General features: G+C 45.5%; 1 protein-coding gene across 3 annotated transcripts in view; it reads left to right on the top strand.

The window, feature by feature from the left end:
• EXTL3 (exostosin like glycosyltransferase 3) overlaps positions 1–21274 on the top strand; it is a 132661-nt gene extending 111387 nt beyond the window's left edge. For all 3 annotated transcript variants that reach the window (XM_018051859.1, XM_018051858.1, XM_018051860.1), the window contains 3 exons: positions 2606–2750; positions 7422–7550; positions 18186–21274. In XM_018051859.1, coding sequence (XP_017907348.1) covers positions 2606–2750; positions 7422–7550; positions 18186–18395 — 484 coding nt within the window. In that variant the 3' untranslated portion in view covers positions 18396–21274. The remainder of the gene's footprint in view (positions 1–2605; positions 2751–7421; positions 7551–18185) is intronic.

The raw sequence follows: 21528 nt of genomic DNA, 5'->3' as shown, positions 1-21528 counted from the left end.
AGGACCTGCTGTGTAGCACAGGGAGCTATATTCAGTATCTTAGAATAACCTTTAATGGAAAAGAGTCTGAAAAATACTGTATATAACTTGCTCAATTTGCTGTGCACCTAAAAATTGTCAATCAGCTGTACTTTGGTTTAGAATGAATAAATAAATACATCCATAGAAACTGTCCCTCTGGCGAAAGATAATGTGGATCTTGGCTGACTTCAGCTTATGTAGCAAAGAAGGAAATAGTATGTTTTTAAGGGATGGATAAAGAGACCCAAGAGAACTGAAAAGACGTATCTGTACAAAAACCGTCCATGACTGTTCATAGCAGCATTATTTATAAGACTCAGTAAGTGTCAACATGACTCAGCTTATACGAGGCACTCACAGTAGTCAAGTTCATAGGGGCGAAATAGAATGGCGGGGGCCTGGGACTAAAGGAAGGCAAGAATGCCAAGTTAATGTTTACTGGGTCGGGTTTTAGGTTGGAGAGATGGAAACATTCTGGAGATAAATGATTGTGATGATCATTTAACAGTGGGAAAATCCTTAATGCCATTGAACTGTATACTTGAAAATAATTAAAATGGCAAATTTCATGTTACGTGTGTTTTGCCACACACCAAAGAAAAATCAGTTGTCGAAAAAGCTAAAACAAGAGAAGTATAAACAATCAGAATGTCCTTCAGCTGATGAATGGATAAGCAAACAGTGGTATATCCATACAGTGGAATATTACTTGGCAACAGAAAGGACTGACGTGCTGACATGTGCTACAACATGAAAACAGGCTAAGTAAAACAGGCCAGTCACGAAAGCTCCTGTACCGTGTGAGTCCGTGTGTGTGAAATGTCTGCAACAAGCAGAGCCACGGAGACACAAGGCAGACTAGTGGTTGCCATGGGAGACTGGGGGTTGGGGGTGGATGGGGAATGACTGTACACTGCTAGTGGTTGTGGGGTTTCTTTTATTAACAGGTTATGAGAATATTCTGAAGCGGTGATGGTTGCATAGCTTTGTGAATATATTAAATACTAAACCCAGCGAGTCATACACTTTTAAACAAGTGAGTCTTCTGTGTGATTTATATCTCAATAAACTTTCTTTTTAAAAAGCAAAAGTGTAAGTTTTACAGTGAGGGATCATGGACTGGAAGATAGGTTTCTGTTCCTGGAGGCATTTGAAGGGATCAGTATTTTTAGGAGTATTGATAATAGCCTTCAGATATGCTGTTGGTATTTATTAACAATCCTTATATTCTGTAACTGTCAAAATATATTATTAAAACATAGCTTTTTAGGTGAGTGTTTGGAAGTCTGTGTTAGGAGGTAAACGAGGATAGAGGTAGGGGTTTGGGTGGGATGTGGCGGAACGCCCATCAAGACGGCTGCCATGCTGTGATATAAGTTGTAATTTCTCATCTTCTGGGCTAGACTGTGTGTCTGTGTGTGTCTGTGTATGCACCATCAGTCGTGCGCAACTCTTTGTGACCCCGTGGACTGTAGCCTGCCAGGCCCCTCTGCCCTGGGATTTCTCAGGCAAGAATACTGGAGGGGATAGCCATTTCCTTCTCCAGGCATCTTCCCAGCCTAGATATTGGACCCTCATCTCCTGTATCTCCTGCATTGACAGGTGGATTCTTTACTGCTGAACCACCTGGAAAGCCCACTGGACTAGGTTAGTTGCTTTCAAACTTAACAGGAGAGGGACTCTTGAAATGAAATCTTGTGTGCTTTAGGAGCTGAGGGTTCATGGGTGATGAGGGGCTTTGTTAGGCAGTTTGAATCTCTGTTGGAGTGAGGTGGAGGGAGGAGGTGATGGATCCTTTTTTATGGTACACCTGAAGCACTTCTGCAGGACTGTGGATTTCAGCCTATGAAACTGATTTTATTTGTTGTACCTTACCTAGAGGTAAGGTAAATTTGGAGATGTTAGAAAAGTTTATCCTGGAAACATTCCCAACTTATTTCTTACATTTACGAAGTCTTTCATTTGTACGGTTCTGTAGACCACTGCTTTTCATGGTACAGGTTTCCACCTCAGCTCTGCTCCAATCAGAATTTTAGACTGTTGCACCCAACTCTAGGCAGCAGTCTCCTGTGGTTAGATCGGGGTCACTCAGTAAAAGAGGAGTTAAGTATACTATATAATGTACATAAATTATGTACACGTCCTACGATACTAGTATGTTATAATCTTTAAAACTAAAGCTTAAGAAATTAAATAATATTAAAAAGAAATAGATATAAAAATAATCTTCTTCCTGCTTCTTAGCAGATTGTTGTACTTACCCCATCCTGGAGACCTTTAAATGCCTTAGACTCCTTAGAGCCTTTCCGTGTTTCTCCAGCTTGTTCTTTATGCAAGGGCTGGAGAGATGCTGGCCACCAACATCAATAAGTTAGAGGATTGATAAGCAGGTGCTTATTAAGGAAACTATGGGTGATACTTTGTTTTTTATTCTGTTTGGTTTGTGATTGATTTGGTATATAAAATTAAAAAGAAAAAAGAAGTAACGGCTCAAAAAGAGCAAAATAGAGGCAGTAATTTTACACATTTCTGACAACCGTAGAGCTTTGCACTCAGGTGTGTGCGTATGCTTGTGTTTTTTGAGGGTGTGGAGAGAAGCACGGGACCGCATTGTGGGTTTCCCTGGCCGCTACCACGCGTGGGACCTCCCTCATCAGGCCTGGCTCTACAACTCCAACTACTCCTGTGAGCTGTCCATGGTGCTGACAGGTGCTGCCTTCTTCCACAAGGTAAGACAGGGCCGGTAGGGCTGGCATGACTCGGTCAGAGTTGAGCCTTTGTGTGGCAGTGAAATGCTTGCATTAAATAAAGATAACTCTCCTAATGCTTCTTACATATCCCTTGCTTGCTAGAATTACAGTACTTCCATCTTTAAAGACAGTGATCAAGATGATCATAGCAGCTCTAGAATGAAGTCGGGATGGGAAGGCCGCCGCACTGGCCGTTAGAAAACCAGTTTACCTTCCTGAGCATTGGCTCTCCCTCTGTAAAGCTGAGAGCACTGGGGCAAAACGTTTTCCAGTTTCCCCACAGCCATTCCAGACATGGCCTGGCCAACAAAAGGCTGAATATGGCCCTCTCCTGATTCAGCCACCTCTGTCCCAGGCCCCACCACAAGCTTCTGTCCATTCAGGCTCTGCAGGTTCTGTTTGATTCCTTAGAGCTTTTAATTTTCACGCTGCTTCACGTCCTGATTTTTGTTGAGTATTTAGGATGCAGACCCTTCCAGTCATTACTCCTCTCTTGTACTGTTGTTGCTAAACTGTTCTGTTTTCTTGCTCCTGACTCAGCTTCGCACTCCATTTCATCTGTTCCGTAAAATAGCCTCTGGGCACATGTGGCTGCTGAGCACTTGAAACGTGACTGGTCAGTGCTGAGATGTGCTCTCAGTGTAAAGTATTGTACGTACCAGACTTTGAAAACTTAGCATGAAAGAAAGAGTGTAGACTATCTCATTACTAGTTTTTTATATTGATTCTATGTTGGGTGAGTGAGTGTTCGTTGCTCACTTGTATCCGACTCTTTGCCATCCCATGGGCTGTAGCCTGCCAGGCTCCTCTGTCCATGGAATTCTCCAGGCAAGAGTACTGGAGTGGGTATCCTTCTCTAGGGGATCTTTCTGACCCAGGGATCGAACCCATTTCTCCTGCATTGCAGGCAGATTCTTTACCATCTGAGCCAATAGGGAATGATTGTATATGCAATTATTTTATAAAGTGCAATTATTTTGGATACACTGAGTTAAATTAAAATATGGTACTAATTAATTTTACTGTTTCTTTTTATTTCTTAAAACTGTGGCTACTAGAAAATTAAAAATGACAGATGGGACTGCTGCATACATTCCCTCCCAGGTCGTCTCTTTGGGCTGTGAAGAGCCCCTGTTCTGGGATGGCCAAACTGCCTGTACCCCCACTTCACAGAATACCTCCTCTGTTTCCTTGATCTGGCTGAAGCCGGACTTTTCCCTGAGGACAGTGCTTCCCCTTCAGCCTGTTCCTGTGTTCCTTCCAGGGACCGTGACTGAGACTGTCCTTCTCCCCACACTTGTGCCCTGGAGCCAGGGAGAGCGAGCCATTCCCACTGCTCACTGGTGACTCTTCTTGACGATTGCTTCTCACTTGTCATGTGAAATCGCATTTGAGACTCATCGTCATCTGTCTTGTTGCTCCATCTGCCGACCTCCTAAGTCATCCCTTCACGGTCAGCAAAGATGTTACCACCTGGCCCATCATCCTGATCCCTACTCTGTGCTCTCCTGAACAACCCAGCCAGGACCCTGTCTCCCTGTAATTATTGAAGTATTATACTTCTTCCCTGGTGACTCAAACGGCAAAGCATCTGCCTACAGTGCAGGAGACCCGGAGAAGGAAATGGCACCCCACTCCAGTACTCTTGCCTGGAAAATCCCATGGATGGAGGAGCCTGGTAGGCTACAGTCCATGGGGTTGCAAAGAGTTGGACATGACTGAGCAACTTCACTTCTTAACAGGGTTCTACTTCTGTCTAGCGCTTTTCTTTTTTAAAATTTGATTCTTATTTTATATTGGAGTGTGGCTGATTTCCAGTGTTGCGTTAGTTTCAGGCGCACAGCAAAGTGATTCAGTTACACGTGTTATACATCTAGCTATTCTTTTTCAGATCCTTTTCCCATAGCGGCTATTGCAGAATACTGAGTAGAGTCACCTGTGCCCCACAGTAGGTGCTTGTTGGTTACCTAGTTTATGTATAATTGCCTAGTGCTCTTCTTATTTTGTGTTCTCCTTACGTCCTCTCAAGCTCTTGTGGCCTTTTTTAGCGTCCGTAAGTTGGTGATTTCCAGCCTTGCCTTTGCTTGAGAGCTTTACTTGTAAATTTATTTTCAGGATATTCCTGTATTTCTCCCTAGTACTTCAAACTGAACTTTTCCCCAAAAAGCTTCCTTGTTTGGTCTTTGGAAGAAACTAAGTTGGTCTCCCCTAGTCTAGAGCAATCAAGTTATTTTTTCTTTTTTTTATAAGACCCTATCAGTAAAAACTTTTGATACCTCACAAATATATGTATGTATAAATTACAGTATGTGTACTATACTACCATACTTACAGAAATTTTTATATGGTTGAGATAACGGTGAAACAGTTTCAAAATAACAGTCTCACTAAATTCTTAAATTTTAGTGAAGGCAATATGACTGAACATGTGTTATTATTTTTTAAAATCTTGATTTGACATTTTGTGTACTGGCAGGTCAGCGTCCTGTTTCTAACTTGGTCTGTTTCTAAATGAAGCACATTTCTAATACTTTGTTTTAATCACTGTCCCTGGAAGAAACACCTTATTGCCCTGCTTCCGAAGTCTGGCTGCTTATCTACCAATTCGGTAGCATTTTGTTGAGACTGTTGAATTTTCATCTTCTATGGGGCCATTCAGTTTTCTTAAGCAAACTAATGAGCAGAAATTGCATTTTATATTTTAGAGTCGGTTCTACATTCACTGAAACTTTAAGAAGATGTTTAAACAGATTACAAAGTTTTTCTGTATTTTAAAAATTATTTTTGGCATAAAAATAATATAATAGTGGAAATACTTCTAAATATTTGTTTTCATAATGCTTTCACCATATACTTTTAAGTCAGTTCTTTTTTCTTATAATGTCATGTTTCCCTTGATAAAGATATGGAGTGCTTTAAATTAATAAATATTCTCATTAGCATGCTAATGATAGGCAGTGGCCAGTTAAAGGGTCAACCTGTCTTCATAAAAGAAAGGTGTAAAATTCATCTTTTAAGTTCACCATCTCTTAAGTATTCTGTCACAAGATGACCAGCAAACCGCTGTTTGGTACAAGAATTTTATGGTTGTTTTGCTATATAGACTCTTCCATTTAAGGTAAAAAGATACGTAAGTCAGTTTTATTGGGCACCTCACCTGTTCATTCATCATCAGCATATTGCGACAGATCTCGGTTACCATTTGGTGTGTTTTATGGCGTTTGTTCACTTCTGTGGTGTAAATATTCTTGCCATGACTGAGTTCAGGTTAACAACATGAGTCACTGAACATGGCTTTTGGAAGAGATGAGCAATTACATGCAAGTCACCTAGTACTTTCACCAGACAGTTATAACAGGCATGAGCAGCCTCAAGATGACAGTAAATGTGGGATTTCGCTGGGGGTCCAGTGGTTAGGACTCTGCAGGGGACGCGAGGGTTCCGATCCTTTGTCAGGGAACTAGGATCCTGCATGCCTTGCAGCGCAACCAAAAAGTTAAAAAAAAAAAAGGTAAATGTAATAAATAATTATAACTGTGTTAACTAGTTAAATAAGTGATGAGCTTAGGTATTTATTGGCTTTTAATATAATGTATTTAGTTTTCAGTTGTCATCTAGTCGCTAAGTCGTGTCTGACTCTACGACCTCATGGACTGTAGCCCGCCAGGCTCTTCTGTCCATGCGATTCTCCAGGCAAGAATACTGTAGTGGGCTGCTATTTCCTTCTCCAGGGGATCTTCCCAACCGGGGGTAGAATCCGCGTCTTCTGCATTGGCAGGCAGATTCTTCACTGCTGAGCCACCAGGGAAGCCCTTTAATTTTAAGTACGTAATTCTATTTTTAGTTGTAATTCTAATTTTAAGTTGTAATTCTATTTTTAATAATGGCTGTTTTTCATAACAAGGTCACAAAATTCCTAAAACCCCTGAAAGTTCAGCAGTCGACATTCATTGCTGGGTGTGAGCCAGTGCACACCTGTGGGCCTTGTGGGACATTTTAAGAACTTAGGCTTAATCTGAGTGAGATGAGAAGCCACTGAGTGGTTTGGAGCGAAGGAGGCCCGTGTGTTAACACGATTGCTCTGCTGTGCTGAGCATGGACTGGAGGGAGCAAGAAGGCGGCAGGGAGGCTGAACAGGAGACTGTGAACGGTGTGGGCCAGGGATGAGGGTGGCTTTGGGCAGGGCTAGCCTGTGCCCAGACTGAGAAGTGAGGCGTTGCAGGATCTGCCATCTCATTACTCAATGACTTACTGAGGTCTGAGACGATAAGTGGACTTTCCCCCTCGCTTACCGTAACTTGCTTTGTCAGAGAGAACGTTGTTCAGCTGAACGAGTGTCCAGCCGAATTTGATAGATGTTTATGTTGTTGCAGAATCACTGTGGTACCAAGGAGACTGCATGAAGGTTTGATTCTCAAAGAGGGTGATAATGGCAGTTTGGATGGGCTAATTCTTTAGTGTGGAATATCTGCCTTTCAGGTGTTCAGCATCCCTGGGCCCGCCTCCCTAAATGCCAGTGGTGCTTCCTGGAGGTTGCCACACCCAACCTCCCCCGCAACATGCTTCCTAGCAGCCCTGTGCGTATTTTTGCTGAAAGGCAAGGAACTGTGGCCTCTAACACAGTATGTGCTTCTGTTTCTGCCCCGGCAGTATTATGCCTACCTGTATTCTTACGTGATGCCCCAGGCCATCCGAGATATGGTGGATGAATATATCAACTGTGAGGACATCGCCATGAACTTCCTCGTCTCCCACATCACTCGGAAACCCCCCATCAAGGTAGGGCCCCGCCGTGCACGGGACTGGGGTGCATGTGTACCCAGCTCACTTACTTTGCAGTTGTGCGGTGCGTAACTCACCGTACTTCAGAGTCCTCATCTGTAAAATGGGATGATGAGGCCACCAGCCAAATAGGATCACTTCAGGGTTTAATGAGGGTCTTCACTTTCTCAGGTGTAAATGGATAGAAATCAGTGATTGGAATTTGAATAGGGAAATGTTACATCTTTAATTTCACTGATCTTGAATTGGAATTTATCCTTTTTATCAGTTATAAAGCAGGCTGTAATTCATAAGAGGACTGGTGGTAACTGATTTTTCACCAGAACTCATAGATATTTTCATATCACATTACGTTTATTGTGAAGTACTGTTAACGTTCCTCACTTCTTTGAAATTATGGCAGTTACTAACTTTTCCCTAGATTGTGTTACTTTTAAAAGAGTACATGTATCTCTGTGTTTCAGTATTACCTGTTCCCTTTGTTGCTGTTCAGTCCTTAGGTCGTGTCTGACTCTTTGCGACCCCCTGGCCTGCAGCACACCAAGCTTCTCTGTTCTCCGCCGTCTCCCAGAGTTTGCTCAGATTCATGTCCATTGAGTCAGTGATGCTATCTGACCATCTCATCCTCTGCCATTTCCTTTGCAATTTCTTACATTTTACATGTCTAAAAGCATTCTGAGGAGGGTCCACAGGCTTCCCCAGATTGCCAAACCAGAATGGGAGGTGATGTGTCCTTGGCACCCAAAATGTGAGGATTTCTGAGTTAAGGTGTGTAAAACTCTAAGAATAGTGCCTGGCACATAAGTTCTTTATAAGGTATTTATACAAAACAAGAGTACCCCCAAATTGTAGACGTTTGAGTTCCTTCTCTGTCTTAGAGTTGGTGACTAGATCTGACCAGACTATTACCAGTTTCATACTTGGTGCACATAAAGACCGGTCCCGCCGCTGTCTCTGTCGTCAATGTAGGTTCAGACAGGTGGGAGCTCTCCTGGTGAGGGCTACGGTGAAGGCCTCGTAACAGTTAACACTGGAGAGTCTGGCAGTGCCGATTAATAGTATTTATGACTATGCTCTGTCAGTGTTTCATGTTATGGATGCACACCTGATGTCCTTGTATCATCCTCAAAAAGTCATATTATTTAATCTTATAAAATAGTTTTAACTTCGTGGATATCATTAGGGCCATGAGTAAATAATAATTTGGTGTATATTTCATTCTTCTTATTGTACATTTTGAATGTAAGTTCTAGACTAAGTCGCCACTAGGCTGTACAAATAATGATGGTCAAACTGTATCTTTAGTTTTAAGCAAGAGTGGTAACTAGAGAACGCTGATTCCAGCAACAAAGCGTAGCAGACAAATAGAGAAGCACTTGGGGCTTTGTGCATTCATCCATACCCATTCCAGCCTTTTGCCAGGTGTGGCTCAGGGTTGTAACTTCACTCCTGGTTACCCCAGAGTTTCTCAGATTCTTTAGCCTTCTGCTAAAGCCTCGTAAGAGAAGAATAATTAGCAAAATAATGCACCAAATTGTGTGTGTGTTTTTTTAAAAACTCTGAATGATGATAGTATTTTTATATAAAATAACGTTTTCCAGGTACTGTGGTAGATCTGATAGTAAATGATAAAAAAGCATGCTTCTTTGTGAATTCTAAGGAAGGGAGGCAAAGGTCTTATAAAGAAATTAGTGATTGGTGGACTTTTCTGTTCCTTATTTATCCTTTCTAGTGTAACCAGGGACAGGACTCCAGCCAGATGTTTGCTTTCTAATTATAACTCCCTAGTAGATCATAAGACATTATTCATGAAAATTTAAAGTATCTGAGTGATTAGGTACCTAATAATACCATCAGTAACATTAAGCACTCACAGACATGGTGAATTTTTCATCTTCTTGGAAGCATGTTTGTCTGTTATTAGGCCAGTGTTTCATTGGTTAAACATCTCTCCAGTGTAGAGTGAGGTGGAAATAATTTGCTATGGTATACATGATTCTTTGGCTACCTGATCCGATTCAGTGGAAAGACCCTGATGCTGACAAAGATTGAAGGCAAAGAGAGAAGGGGGCTGCAGAGGATGAGATGGTTAGATAGCATTACTGACTCAGTGGACATAAATCTGAGCAAACCCGGGGGGATAGTGAAGGACAGGGCAGCGTGGCATCGCAGAAAGTCGGATACGACTTAGCGACTGAGTGACAAAAGTGAAAACTGGAAAAATTAGAATGACTTTTTAAAGTCAGAGGCTCAGTAAGTTGAGCCTGTTTTCAAATTCTGGGTCCAGTTATTTACTTCATATTATAGAACCAATTTGAACTCAGTATTTTCATTAATTTACCTAACTTTATCAGGTATATATACTATTTAATATTATAAATTAGTAATTTTTTCTTTTGCTTTAAATACTTCAAATTTTCACTGTCCCCTCCCTTGTTATAATTAGGAAGGCATGACTGTTTTAGGTGATAGCTGTATTCTTTCAGTATGTTAATATCTTGACAATATCGACTAAATAAACCACACAGAGTTAATTTCATATTGTTGCTTTGAATAATGTGCTATTAATTTTTTGAAGAGGAGAGATCTAGAATGTAAATAGACTTCATTCAGAATAAAGGATGAAAAACTCATAAAGCATAGAGAAGACAAGTGGAGATGGCTTATGGGATAAGGAAATAGAGAGAGGATATATAAGTAAATGTCTTAATATTAATGCTGAGTAAGTTCTCAACATCTATTAAGGATTTTCCGTACCATTACTAAGCAGAACTTTCCTTAGACTAAATTACTTGAACTATTCCTGTGTAAAATATAATCCATGATGTTGCTTTAGTAAGTGTTCAAACTTCACTTTATATGATTGACTTTATTCTTCTTAATTTTTTGTATGTTTTAGTATGTTACATACACACACACACACGTATATATAGAGTGGTTGCTTAGTCCCTCAGTCACGTCCAGCTCTTTGTGACCCCATGAACTCCAGCACACTAGGCTTTTCTGCCCTTTACTGTCTTCCTGAGTTTCCTCAAACTCATGTCCATTGAGTCCGTGATGCCATCCAACTGTCTCATCCTCTGTTGCCCCCTTCTCCTCTCGCCCTCAGTTTTTTCTCAGCTCTCTCTCTATGTATATTTGTAGCCACTGGACCACCAGGAAAGTTCCTATATATAGATTTTTTTTAAAAAAATAAATGTACTGGGTTGCAATCACACCATTTTTTTAGTAGTGGGTTACATGATTAAAAACATTTATTTGGAAACCACTGCTTCAGTGAAAATACCTTTATAAAAGGAACATATATAAGGAGAAAATGCCTTATAAAAGCAGTATAAATACCTTTTTGTGCTAGAGTGGAGTTATTTGCAGGTTAAGAGACTTCTCCCTTGAGTGCTGGCATCCGAGATGAGGTGCAGGGAGAACAGAGTGAAATACTGGACACAGATGTGGTTTGATTACAGCCTTCCTTCTCTAAGCCCTTGACATCCGTCTCCTGCTGCAGTCAAAGCTGATGGGGAGAGTAGTAAGTGACGTGCTGTTGTCTGTAACCCGGAAGATGTCTAGAGAACTGCCAGGAGTGGGAGGGTGCGGGAAGCGGATGGTGGAGTCCTGTGAAGGGACCCCTGGGGGTCATGACTCCTTCAGAGTTTTATCTCTGGTGTGAGTGTGCTGGGCGCCCTGGCCTGTGGTCATGATCACTCCTTAGTTTCAACTCTAGCAGCTGGACTTCTGATTGCTAATACTGGCTGTGGGTGGTGAGTATTCTTCAACTGGAATTAACAGGATGGGCCATCCCATTTTAATCATTTTCTCAGTTTATCATAGTAATAATAATTTTAAAATTATTCAGGAAAAAATATATTCAGAAAGAAAATAGAACATGCAGATTTAGAAAACCTAAATAGAACTAGTGGGAATGAAAATTATAGTTATTAAAATGACAGTCTTTGTCAATGGGATAAGACAGCTGAAGAGAAAGTTAATGACCTAGTAGACTATGTGTGAATAATGTGAATACATTTCTGAGAAGGTATTATGGAGACACAAAGAGACGGAAAATAAGAAAGATGAAGAGATGTGAAGGCTGCAAAATCTAACACAGTGCCAGAAAGGGAAGACTCGAGAGCTGGGAGGGGCAGTCTTGAAAGTACAGTATGAGAATTTCCAGAATTTATTGACTGAATGGGGCCTTCTCTGGTGGCTCCTGCAGTGTGTTAGACTGGGGTTCGATACCTGGGCCGGGGAGATGCCCTGGAGAAGGGAATGGCAACCCACTCCAGTATTCTTGCCTGGAGCCAGGTGGGCTACAGTCCACGGGGTCACAAAGAGTCGGACACGACTAAGCAAAACGCGCAACATTAACTGCATGAATACTATAGCAAATAGTATTACACTTAACTGTGAAAGTTTAGAATGTCCCTGTTGAAGTCAGTAGTAAGGTAAGGCTCGGTTCAGTTCAGTTCAGTCGCTCAGTTGTGTCCGACTGTTGTGACCCCATGAATCGCAGCATCCCAGGCCTCCCTGTCCATCACCAACTTCCAGAGTTCACTCAGACTCACATCCATTGAGTCGGTGATGCCATCCAGCCATCTCATCCTCTGTCGTCCCCTTCTCCTCCTGCCCCCAATCCTCCCAGCATCAGAGTCTTTTCAAATGAGTCAACTGTTTGCATGAAGTGGCCAAAGTATTGGAGTTTCTGCTTTAGAATCAGTCCTTCCAATGCACACCCAGGACTGATCTCCTTTAGGATGGACTGGTTGGATCTCCTTGCAGTCCAAGGGACTCTCAGGAGTCTTCTCCAACACCACAGTTTAAAAGCATCAATTCTTCGGTGCTCAGCCTTCTTAACAGTCCAGCTCTCACATCCATACATGATTACTGGAAGAAACATAGCCTTGACTAAACGGACCTTTGTTGGCAAAGTAATGTCTCTTCTTTTCAATATGCTATCTAGGTTGGTCATAACTTTCCTTCCAAGGAGTAAGCGTCTTTTAATTTCATGGCTGCAGTCACCATCTGCAGTGATTTTGGAGCCCCCCCAAAATAAAGTCTGATACTGTTTCTCCTGTTTCCCCATCGATTTCCCATGAAGTGATGGGACCAGATGCCATGATCTTCGTTTTCTGAATGTTGAGCTTTAAGCCAACTTTTTCACTCTCCTCTTTCACTTTCATCAAGAGGCTCTTTAGTTCCTCTTCATTTTCTGCCATAAGGGTGGTGTCATCGCGTATCTGAGGTTACTGATATTTCTCCCAGCAATCTTGATTCCAGCTTGTGCTTCTTCCAGTCCAGCATTTCTCATGATGTACTCTGCATAGAAGTTAAATAAGCAGGGTGACAATATATACAGCCTTGACGTACTCCTTTTCCAGTTTGGAACCAGTCTGTTGTTCCATGTCCAGTTCTAGCTGTTGCTTCCTGACCTGCATACAGGTTTCTCAAGGTTACCCACTAAATAAATGGAGGTAGAGACCACAACCACATTCATATGGTCAGCATAGCGGTTCTCCCCAAGTCTAAAATGTTGGTGTAACTCTAATCAAAATCTCATTAGGTGGCAATAAAATTAACCATCACACCATCAAAAAAAAAATTCTTCTAGTAGGACACTTTATTTGGTTTAATTTGGCTTGGAGTGAAACTTGACAAACATATCCTCAGATTTGTATTGAAAGGCAAAGAGCCAGGATAGCTAAGGCACTAGTGAGGAGGAGGGGAGCTTGCCGTCAGAAAGCGTGGCTCGATATTAAAGTACATAATCAGGACAGGTGCCTGTGGTCTTGGCGCAGAGACTGACAAAGTCAGTGGTACAGGGCAGAATGCAGACCCAGGCCCACACCTGCACAGAAGCTTGACAGATGATAAAGGTGGCCTCTTGGGAATAACTGGTTTCTGTATGGAACAGAAGTACATGTCATACCATACACAAAGTAAACTCCAGATGGGTTAATAAACCAAATGTTAATAGCAAGCTTTAAAACCTGTAACAAAAAATACAGAAGTATTTTTGCGATATAGACAAAGAGAAACAAAGTACAAAATCTAGAGAAGACTGATTGGTTTGATTGGTATTAAAGTTGAAAGCTTTGTTCAAAAAACTATATCCAGACTGTGACATTGGCAGTCCTGGTACATGACAAAGAATTGATACCCAGGTAAAGGATTTCCAAAGGAGATGACTACTCAGTTGATTCCTTAAGTATGTAAGAAAGTAGTTCAGTGTAGTAGAAACCTAGATAGTTAATGAGTTTTCACTTTCATGCATTGGAGAAGGAAATGGCAATCCACTCCAGTATTCTTGCCTGGAGAATCCCAGAGATGGGGGAGCCCGGTGGGCTGCCGTCTATGGGGTCGCACAGAGTTGGACACGACTGAAGCGACTTAGCAGCAGCAGATGATTAATGAACATGTGGAAGGATACTAATCTTCTGTAGTAATCAGGGAAGTGGAAGTTAATGTGATATAGTTTATACACATGAAGTGGGCAGAAATGAAAGTGTGATGGTTCCAGATGGCAGTAAGGATGTATAGAAATTGCAGATGTTGATCAGGGCTTGTGGGTGTGTACATTGGGACATTTATTGTGAAGAAAGTTTGGTTTTGTCAAGTATAATTGAAGGTCATGTTCCCCATGACATTGCAGGAGCCGAAAGGAGGGAGGGAGGGTGGCATACAGATTAACTCTTTGTAATATTCTGTTTCTTTTGCAAAAAAAGAAAAATATATGTGTAGCCTGAAACAAATCGGACAGAGTGTCAACATTTGACAAACTTGGTGGGTTTGCTTGTTTGTTATGTTCTTCCCCCCTTTAAGCATAACATTTCATTCATATATTTTAAACCAATAGTAGTGTGTGTTTCATACATACACAGCCATGCTTGATTCTTTTTGGAGATATTTATTTGACTGTGTTGGATCTTAGTTGTGGCATGTGGGATCTAGTTTCCTGACCAGGGATGGAACCTGAGAGTGCATTGGGAGAGCGGAGTCTTAGCCACTGGACCCCCAGGGAAGTCCCTTGATCTTTAAACAAATAACCCGTGCGATAAAAATGATAACTAAAAATGAGAAAGTTTAACATTCTCACTACCAACTCCTTGTATTTGTACCTCGGTAATCCCGGCCTGCTGCTTCCCTCCATTGATAACTGCTACCCTGAGTTGAGTTTTAAAAATCCCCTTCCCCTCCTCCCTTGAAAAGCGTTTTTACTGATGTGTATTCATCTCTAGGGCTTGCCTTGTGGTTCAGCTGGTAAAGAATCCGCCTTCAGTTTGGGAGACCTGGGTTTGATCCCTGAGTTGGGAAGATCCCTGGAGAAGGGATAGACTGCCCGCTGCAGGATTCTGGCCTGGAGAATCCCATAGACTGTATAGTCCATGGGGTCGCAAAGGGCTGGACACGACTGAGCGACTTTCACACCCTCATTCATCTCTAAGTGACCGGTGTCTTTAAACTTTGTGTAAATGGAATCAGACTGTATGTGTTCCTCTGCATTTAGGTTTATAAAAAGTCAGTCTGTGAGCTCAGTCAGTGTTGATGCTTGTGACTGTAGTGTATTTTCATTGCCCCAGAGTCTTAAGTAGGCTCTCCCCCATACCCTTCTAAAAGTTTTAGGTTTTGCCTTGTTGTATTTAAATCATTAATCCTTGTGGAAGTGATTTTTGCGTATAATGTGAGCTAGGGCCCCGATTTCATTTTTGTCTCCTAAGCAGTGTCCATTGCACACTCAGTTCATCCATACCCAGGGGCGTGCAGTGCTGGAAGGTCACTCAGCAGATGTCTGTGTGCACGTGGATCAAGTGTTCTTTACTCTGGTCTGCTGGTCCAGTTTGTTCATGTGCCAAATTCACACGAATTGTCATAGCTTTAGAATTAGTTTTTGTATCTGCTAAGACAGGTCCCCTCTAACTTAATCTTGTACTGCTGGAGTGTCTTGCCTTGCACACGCCCTCCTGCAGGGATCTATCCAGAAGGGCAGAGTGTGCGCTGGGCCCCAGGAGGCAGGCGGCTCAGCTCAGGGCAGGAGGGAGAGCTCACCTGCGGGAATGCTAGCTTTTTTCTGTTCCAGGATCAGCTTTCAACTTTAAATAAATGGACTCATACAGTTACCTCTTTCCACGTCTCTCCGTCTTTTTTAAAAATAACGTTGTTTATCTGTTTGTGGCTGTGCTGGGTCTTGGCTGTCGCTCCGGCTTTTCTTGAGTTGGGGCGAGCGGGGCTGCTCTCCCGCTGCGGCGCCCGGCCTTCCCGCCGAGGCGGCTTCTCTTGCTGCGGAACACGGGCTCTCGGGCGTGCGGGCTTCGGCAGCTGTGCTCCCGCCTCTGGAGCGCAGGTCCGTGCTTGTGGCGCGTGGGCTTCGTTGCTCTGAGGCCTGTGGGATCTGCCGGATCAGGGACTGAACCCGTGTCTCCTGCATCATCGGCAGGCGGAATCTTTACCGCTGAGCCACCAGGGAAGCCCTCCGTGTCTCTTCATCTCACTTTCATATTTCTTTAAAGCTTTCGTCCAGTATTTTCCATTCTGGGAGTAATTTCAGTATTCTTTTTATCCCTGATTTTCTCCTCACCCAGCCACTGAGTATCTGATTTAGTTCAGTGTGCTTCTCTTCCTTCCCAGCTTTATTGAGATGCAGTTGACATGCAGCTTAGTGGCTTGCCTTACAAACCATCAGGAGATGATGCTCACAGCGAGTTTATGTGCTTCCCATTTCTGTTGTTCTGTTTGGTTCTTTATCCTTTTCTCGTTTTGACTGCGCCATGCCGCGTGTGGGATCTTGGTCTCCTCACCAGGAATCGAACCTGCACTGCTTGCATTGGAAATTGGAAGCGTGGTGTTAACCACCGCCTCCCCAGGGGAGTCCTTATTTGGCTCCTTTTCATATCTGCACGGGCTTTTTCTGATAGTCCCTGTTTCTTCCATCAAACTGTGAGTGCTCTTTCAGCATTTTATTGTGCGTCTGAGACCCATTTACTGTCTCTGTCTCTGTCTGAGGATCCTGCCTTGAGCAGCGCTTGGCTCTCTTGTTTCTTTCTGCATATTCTCGTTCACGTGACCCATCCCTGTTGTGTGATGTTTGACTGTGAGGTCATATTCTTTGGATGCTTCTTACGGCACTTTGAGGCCTGGATCTGAGAGGGCTTGCACTTGTTTCTCTCGTGTGCCTGGGCTCACCACCTGCTTCAGACCTGTTCACGCTAAATTAGCACATTGGGACACACGGGTGACATAAATTGTAGCCTCAGCTGTGTGAGACCAGCTTGAGGTTATAGAGGGGATGTTTCCTCCTCTTGAAGCTCAGACTAAGCAGGAAGCGGTGCTTCACCTGACCTTGCTCTCTGGGGCTGCCTCCCACCCACGTGGCCTTCTGCTGGGTCCCCTCAGCATGTCTCTGATCGGATTCGATGACAGTGGCTGCCCCAGCTTCAGGAAGACTGGAGCTCCTACTGTCTCTCTGGATTCAAGCCTTCTCACTCCTTTGACTTCTGAGGATTTCATTTCTTTCATTACAGGCTCAGCCAGTATATTTAAAGAGATGGCTTCTATATTTCGTCCTGCCTTTTTGGGCATTCTCTGCTGAGGGGGCTTATATTGTCTGGGCTGCTGTGTTGCTGGCGGTGAAGCTGTTGTATTACTCTGCATACATTCCTGATTGCTTGAAATTCATCATAATAATAACCAGTAAACTATAATATGATCACTTTCCCCTGTCTTTAAATATGACTTTCTTAAACTTCTTTTTAATGGATGTGTAGTATTTATTGAGATATAATTTAAAGATCATTAAATGTAATTTTATATAATTCACTCATTTCAAGTGTACAACTTGGGACTCTCCTGGTGCTCCAGTGGTTAAGAATCCACCTTGCAGTGTGGGAACAACGGGTTCCAGCCCTGGTCAGGAAACTGAGGCCCCCACTTGGCATGGAGCATCTAAGCCCGCGTGCCACCACTACTGAGCCCTCGAGACACAGCTAGAGAGTCCGTATGCCTCAACAGAGCTCCCACATGCCCCAGCTAAGACCCAATGCAGCCACATAAATAAACAATAAAACAGTGAGCAGCTTAATGGTTTCTAGCGCATTCATGTGAGTAAGTGAGTAAAGTCACTCAGTTGTGTCTGACTCTTTGCGACCCCATGGACTGCAGCCGACCAGGCCTCTCCCTTCATGGGATTCTCCAGGCAAGAGTACTGGAGTGGGTTGCCATTTCCTTCTCCAGGGGATGTGTAGTATTTTATGATTATTTAACTAGTCCCCTTTTGATGGGTAGTTTTCCAGCATCTTGCTGTTAAAAACATGGATGAGATGAACAACTGTGCACCTACAACATCTGGCTGTGCAGCCAGGAGAAATACCAGAAGTAGAGTCACTGAGATAAGAAACGCTGAGACTTCAAGGCTTTCGGTATCTGCTAAGTATGGCCCATTTGGAAAGCACATCCTTACCGACAGTGTAGATGCTGAATATGTCCCCGGCAGGACGAGGACTCTGTGAGTAAGGGTGAGCATCGGGCTCTGCGTCGTTGCCATGGAAACGGAGGCCTCATAGACTGAGCTGCGGGGCCTCTGTCCGCACCACACCGTGGTTCTCACCCTCTCTTCCCCTTTCTTCCCTTTCTTCCCGCTCCCAGGTGACCTCACGGTGGACTTTCCGATGTCCAGGATGCCCTCAGGCTCTGTCACACGATGATTCCCACTTCCACGAGCGGCACAAGTGTATCAACTTCTTTGTCAAGGTGTACGGCTACATGCCCCTGCTGTACACGCAGTTCCGCGTGGACTCTGTGCTCTTCAAGACCCGCCTGCCCCACGACAAGACCAAGTGCTTCAAGTTCATCTAGGGGCACTGCACGGCGGGGAGAGGACGAGCAGAGCGAGGGAGGCGGCTCGGGGGCCCTGCACACTGGAGGGCCTGAGGGACGCCCGCCGTGGTCGGGCCAGGCCCTCTGCTGGGAGAGGCGCAGGGAGGCGGGAGGGGCGGGCTGCCTTGCTCTTGAAGTTGGCGGCACTGGGCCCGGAAGCCTGGTCCCAGGCCACCAGGGCTCCCTAACAGGGCACTGACGATAGCTTACACTGAGGACCATGGGGACTCTGGGGAGTCACTCACACAGCTCATGAGCCCAGCACAGCTGGCTTGTGGTTTTTTAATTCACTAACAACTATTATTATTATTTAAAAAGTTTCAGATTTGCCATTCAAGGTTTATTTATATATATGTATGTATATATACACATATGTGTGTGTGTGTATATGTGGGTATATACAGATATATGCACACACACTCACAGACATATACATATGTATGTATTTGAGGGGGAGCTTGGCGTTTCTGCCCATCTCACAAAGTGAGGGTCCCACCATGGTGGTCTGTATTTTGGTGGAGAAGGGTCCTGGCCTTCCTGTACCTGGCTCATCCTTAAAGATGGTCTCCATCCTCCCCAGGAGCTGTGTGTGCAGAATCGAGAAAGGGCTGGCGTGGCACCGGGGGGTCTTACATGGGTTAAGACCTGTGGGTTGGCTCCTTCCCCGCCTCCTGTTGGCAGCAGCACTCTGTGGCTCGCGTTGTCCTGCACTCGAGTTCTCAGTGGGACGGAGGGCCTGCATATTTGGGGGCAGCTGGGCTTCCCTGCCTGGGACAGGTAGGTCGAGGACTTCCTGCTGCCTGTGCTGTCTGTGTATTTGACCTGGCTCCCCTTTCCCCGCTGTCTGAGAGTGAGGACAGGAAGGACTGAGACCGCAGATAGACCCCCAAATGGTTAATTTTGTTTGACCCTCCTTTTAAAGACCTGTTGTGCTTTGGCTGCAGACTTTCCTGAAGGTTCTCTCACGTAGAGAGCAGATGCCTGGCCACTACACTTCAGGGGGGTCTGAGTGGTTGGTTGCAGGTCGGCCGGCTCTCTCTGGCTCAGAGCAAGTGAGCACAGCACCCTTTGATCCCCACCCGGCTGGCCGGGAGCCACAGCAAGGCACCTGCCTTGGGATGATACCTGGGTGAAATTCACCTTCCCCACCCCATCTGGACCCGCATCCTGTAGTTCCTAGATCCTTCAGGCTGGGTGGGTGCCAGGCCCCGCCGCCGGGGTTAGTTTGGTCTATGTCAGAATGATGGGAGGATAGGATTTGTTGGGTTAAGCTCAAATCCAGCCTGAAATTGAACAGGTGTTCACATCCCATATTCCCACTTCCCCCTGTGGGTTTCAGTCTCTCTTTTCCTGGGCTGAAATAGAAGGAAGCTAACTTTTTTTCTTTTCTGGTGGTGGCAGCAGTAGGGGAACTGAAGAGAGTGGTGTCACTGGTGGTGGCTGGGATGTAGCACGTGGCCTCTGCCGTTATTTCTGGACCCCCCTTCCTCCGGTGAGGCTGAGTCTAGGAGGTTCCCCTCAGTGACGGAACACAAGCTCGGGCCTGTCCTGGGCACACACATGCCTTAAGCCAGCTCCCTCTTCCCCAGACCTCCACCTTCCACGCACCTGTTTCCAGGGGGCACATCCCTCTCTGACCTTCCTGCCCCCCAGAGGGTCCTCTTCAAGTGTCACCTGAAGCCAGCTCTGTCCTCGAGAGAGCACCCCCCTGGAGGGCTGCTGGACCTGAGGGACCCGCCCCATCGGCAGGCAGGACTGGGCTGTGTCTTCCTGAACTCCCTGCTGGCATCTCCCTGTGTCTCCCCTGCTGAGGCTGCTTCCTAGGAAATGAGCTCTGCTGCTCGGCAGCCCAGCAAAGGGGTCCAGACCCCCACCTCCTGACTTTCTAATTACTCCTTCTTTGACCCTGGACTTGATTCTTTTTAGCAGTAGCCTTCTTCCCTTTGGGAAGCCAAAGAGTGTGGTGTTTTGAGCTATAAATGTGGCTGCTATTTTTATCTTGTCTCTCTTAATGTGAGGAACCCCTGGACGGCCTCTGAGCATGGGGTCCCTGGTGAGAAAGTAGCTGTGTCAGGACCCGCCGAGGGGGAGCCAGGGCACGGGGTCCCTGGTGTCAGGACAGATCCGGAGCAGCTGGTGCTCTGAGGTGGGGGATGACATCACAGGACACTGTGGGGTGGTGGGGGGAGGTGACGTCAGCGCAGACGAGGGGCGCCGTCTGACCTGAGCGCGGCACTGACTTGGAGGAGCCGGGAGTGCAGGCTCCGGTGGACACGGGCTGGGTCTGTAAAGGACACGCCTCACGGCGAGAGGCGGGGGCAGGGCTCTCGGGGGCCTAGTCGGGTCTCCCAGAAAACAGCGTCACATTTTGCCAGGCGGGTTCGGGGGCCGCCCAGATCCAGGCTTCCAGTGCCTTTGATGCCTGTTCACCTTGGGGAGTCCAGAGTTGTCTGCGCCACCTGGCTGACTCCTGGAGCCTGGCACAGCCCTGCCGGCACCCGAGACGTCGTCAGCTGTCCCGGGAGCGCCCACTGCCGACTGCGCTCGCGGAGCCCAGCGCACCCTTGCTCCCCAGTGGGCCAGTCTGCTCCCTCCCGAGAGACCCCCGCCTGAGGGGAGGCGCCCACCAGACCTGCGCCGGGGCCCCCGCCTGTGTGCGCCGCCGCTCCAGCAGGGCCCGGGCGCCCTGCCCCGAGGAGTCCCCGCTCCGGAGTGGCCTGCCAGTGCTCACGCTCTGGAGGGGCAGGCTCTCCTAGTACTCATGCCGTGTGCATCCTCCCCACCCCTTTTCCAGTCATGAGCACAATGGTCTTACGTTGGGTTTTTGTAAAAAAAATAAAAAATGGAGACTACAAGCAGCTTGGAGGTCTTTTGTGGTTTTTCTCTGCGGGACGGAAGAGTGATCTGAGGGAAGGTGCCTGCTGGTTCCAGGAACGCCCCGCCCCATGCACTGTGCGTGGCCCGTGGCCCTTCCTGCACGGCTGTGCCTTCCTCGCCCGAGTGGCCTGCATGCCTGAGCCCGGGTGATGCTGCCAGGGGGCACGGGCAGCCTTGCCCATTTCTAGTGTCCGTTTCCAGGATGCGTCACTAGATTAGGTCGAGAGGAACTTAG

The sequence above is a fragment of the Capra hircus genome, chromosome 8 (assembly GCF_001704415.2).
Source record: "Capra hircus breed San Clemente chromosome 8, ASM170441v1, whole genome shotgun sequence".
Taxonomy (NCBI): domain Eukaryota; kingdom Metazoa; phylum Chordata; class Mammalia; order Artiodactyla; family Bovidae; genus Capra; species Capra hircus.
Note: the sequence above shows the minus strand (reverse complement) of the source record. Positions and strands in the feature narration are given on the sequence as shown.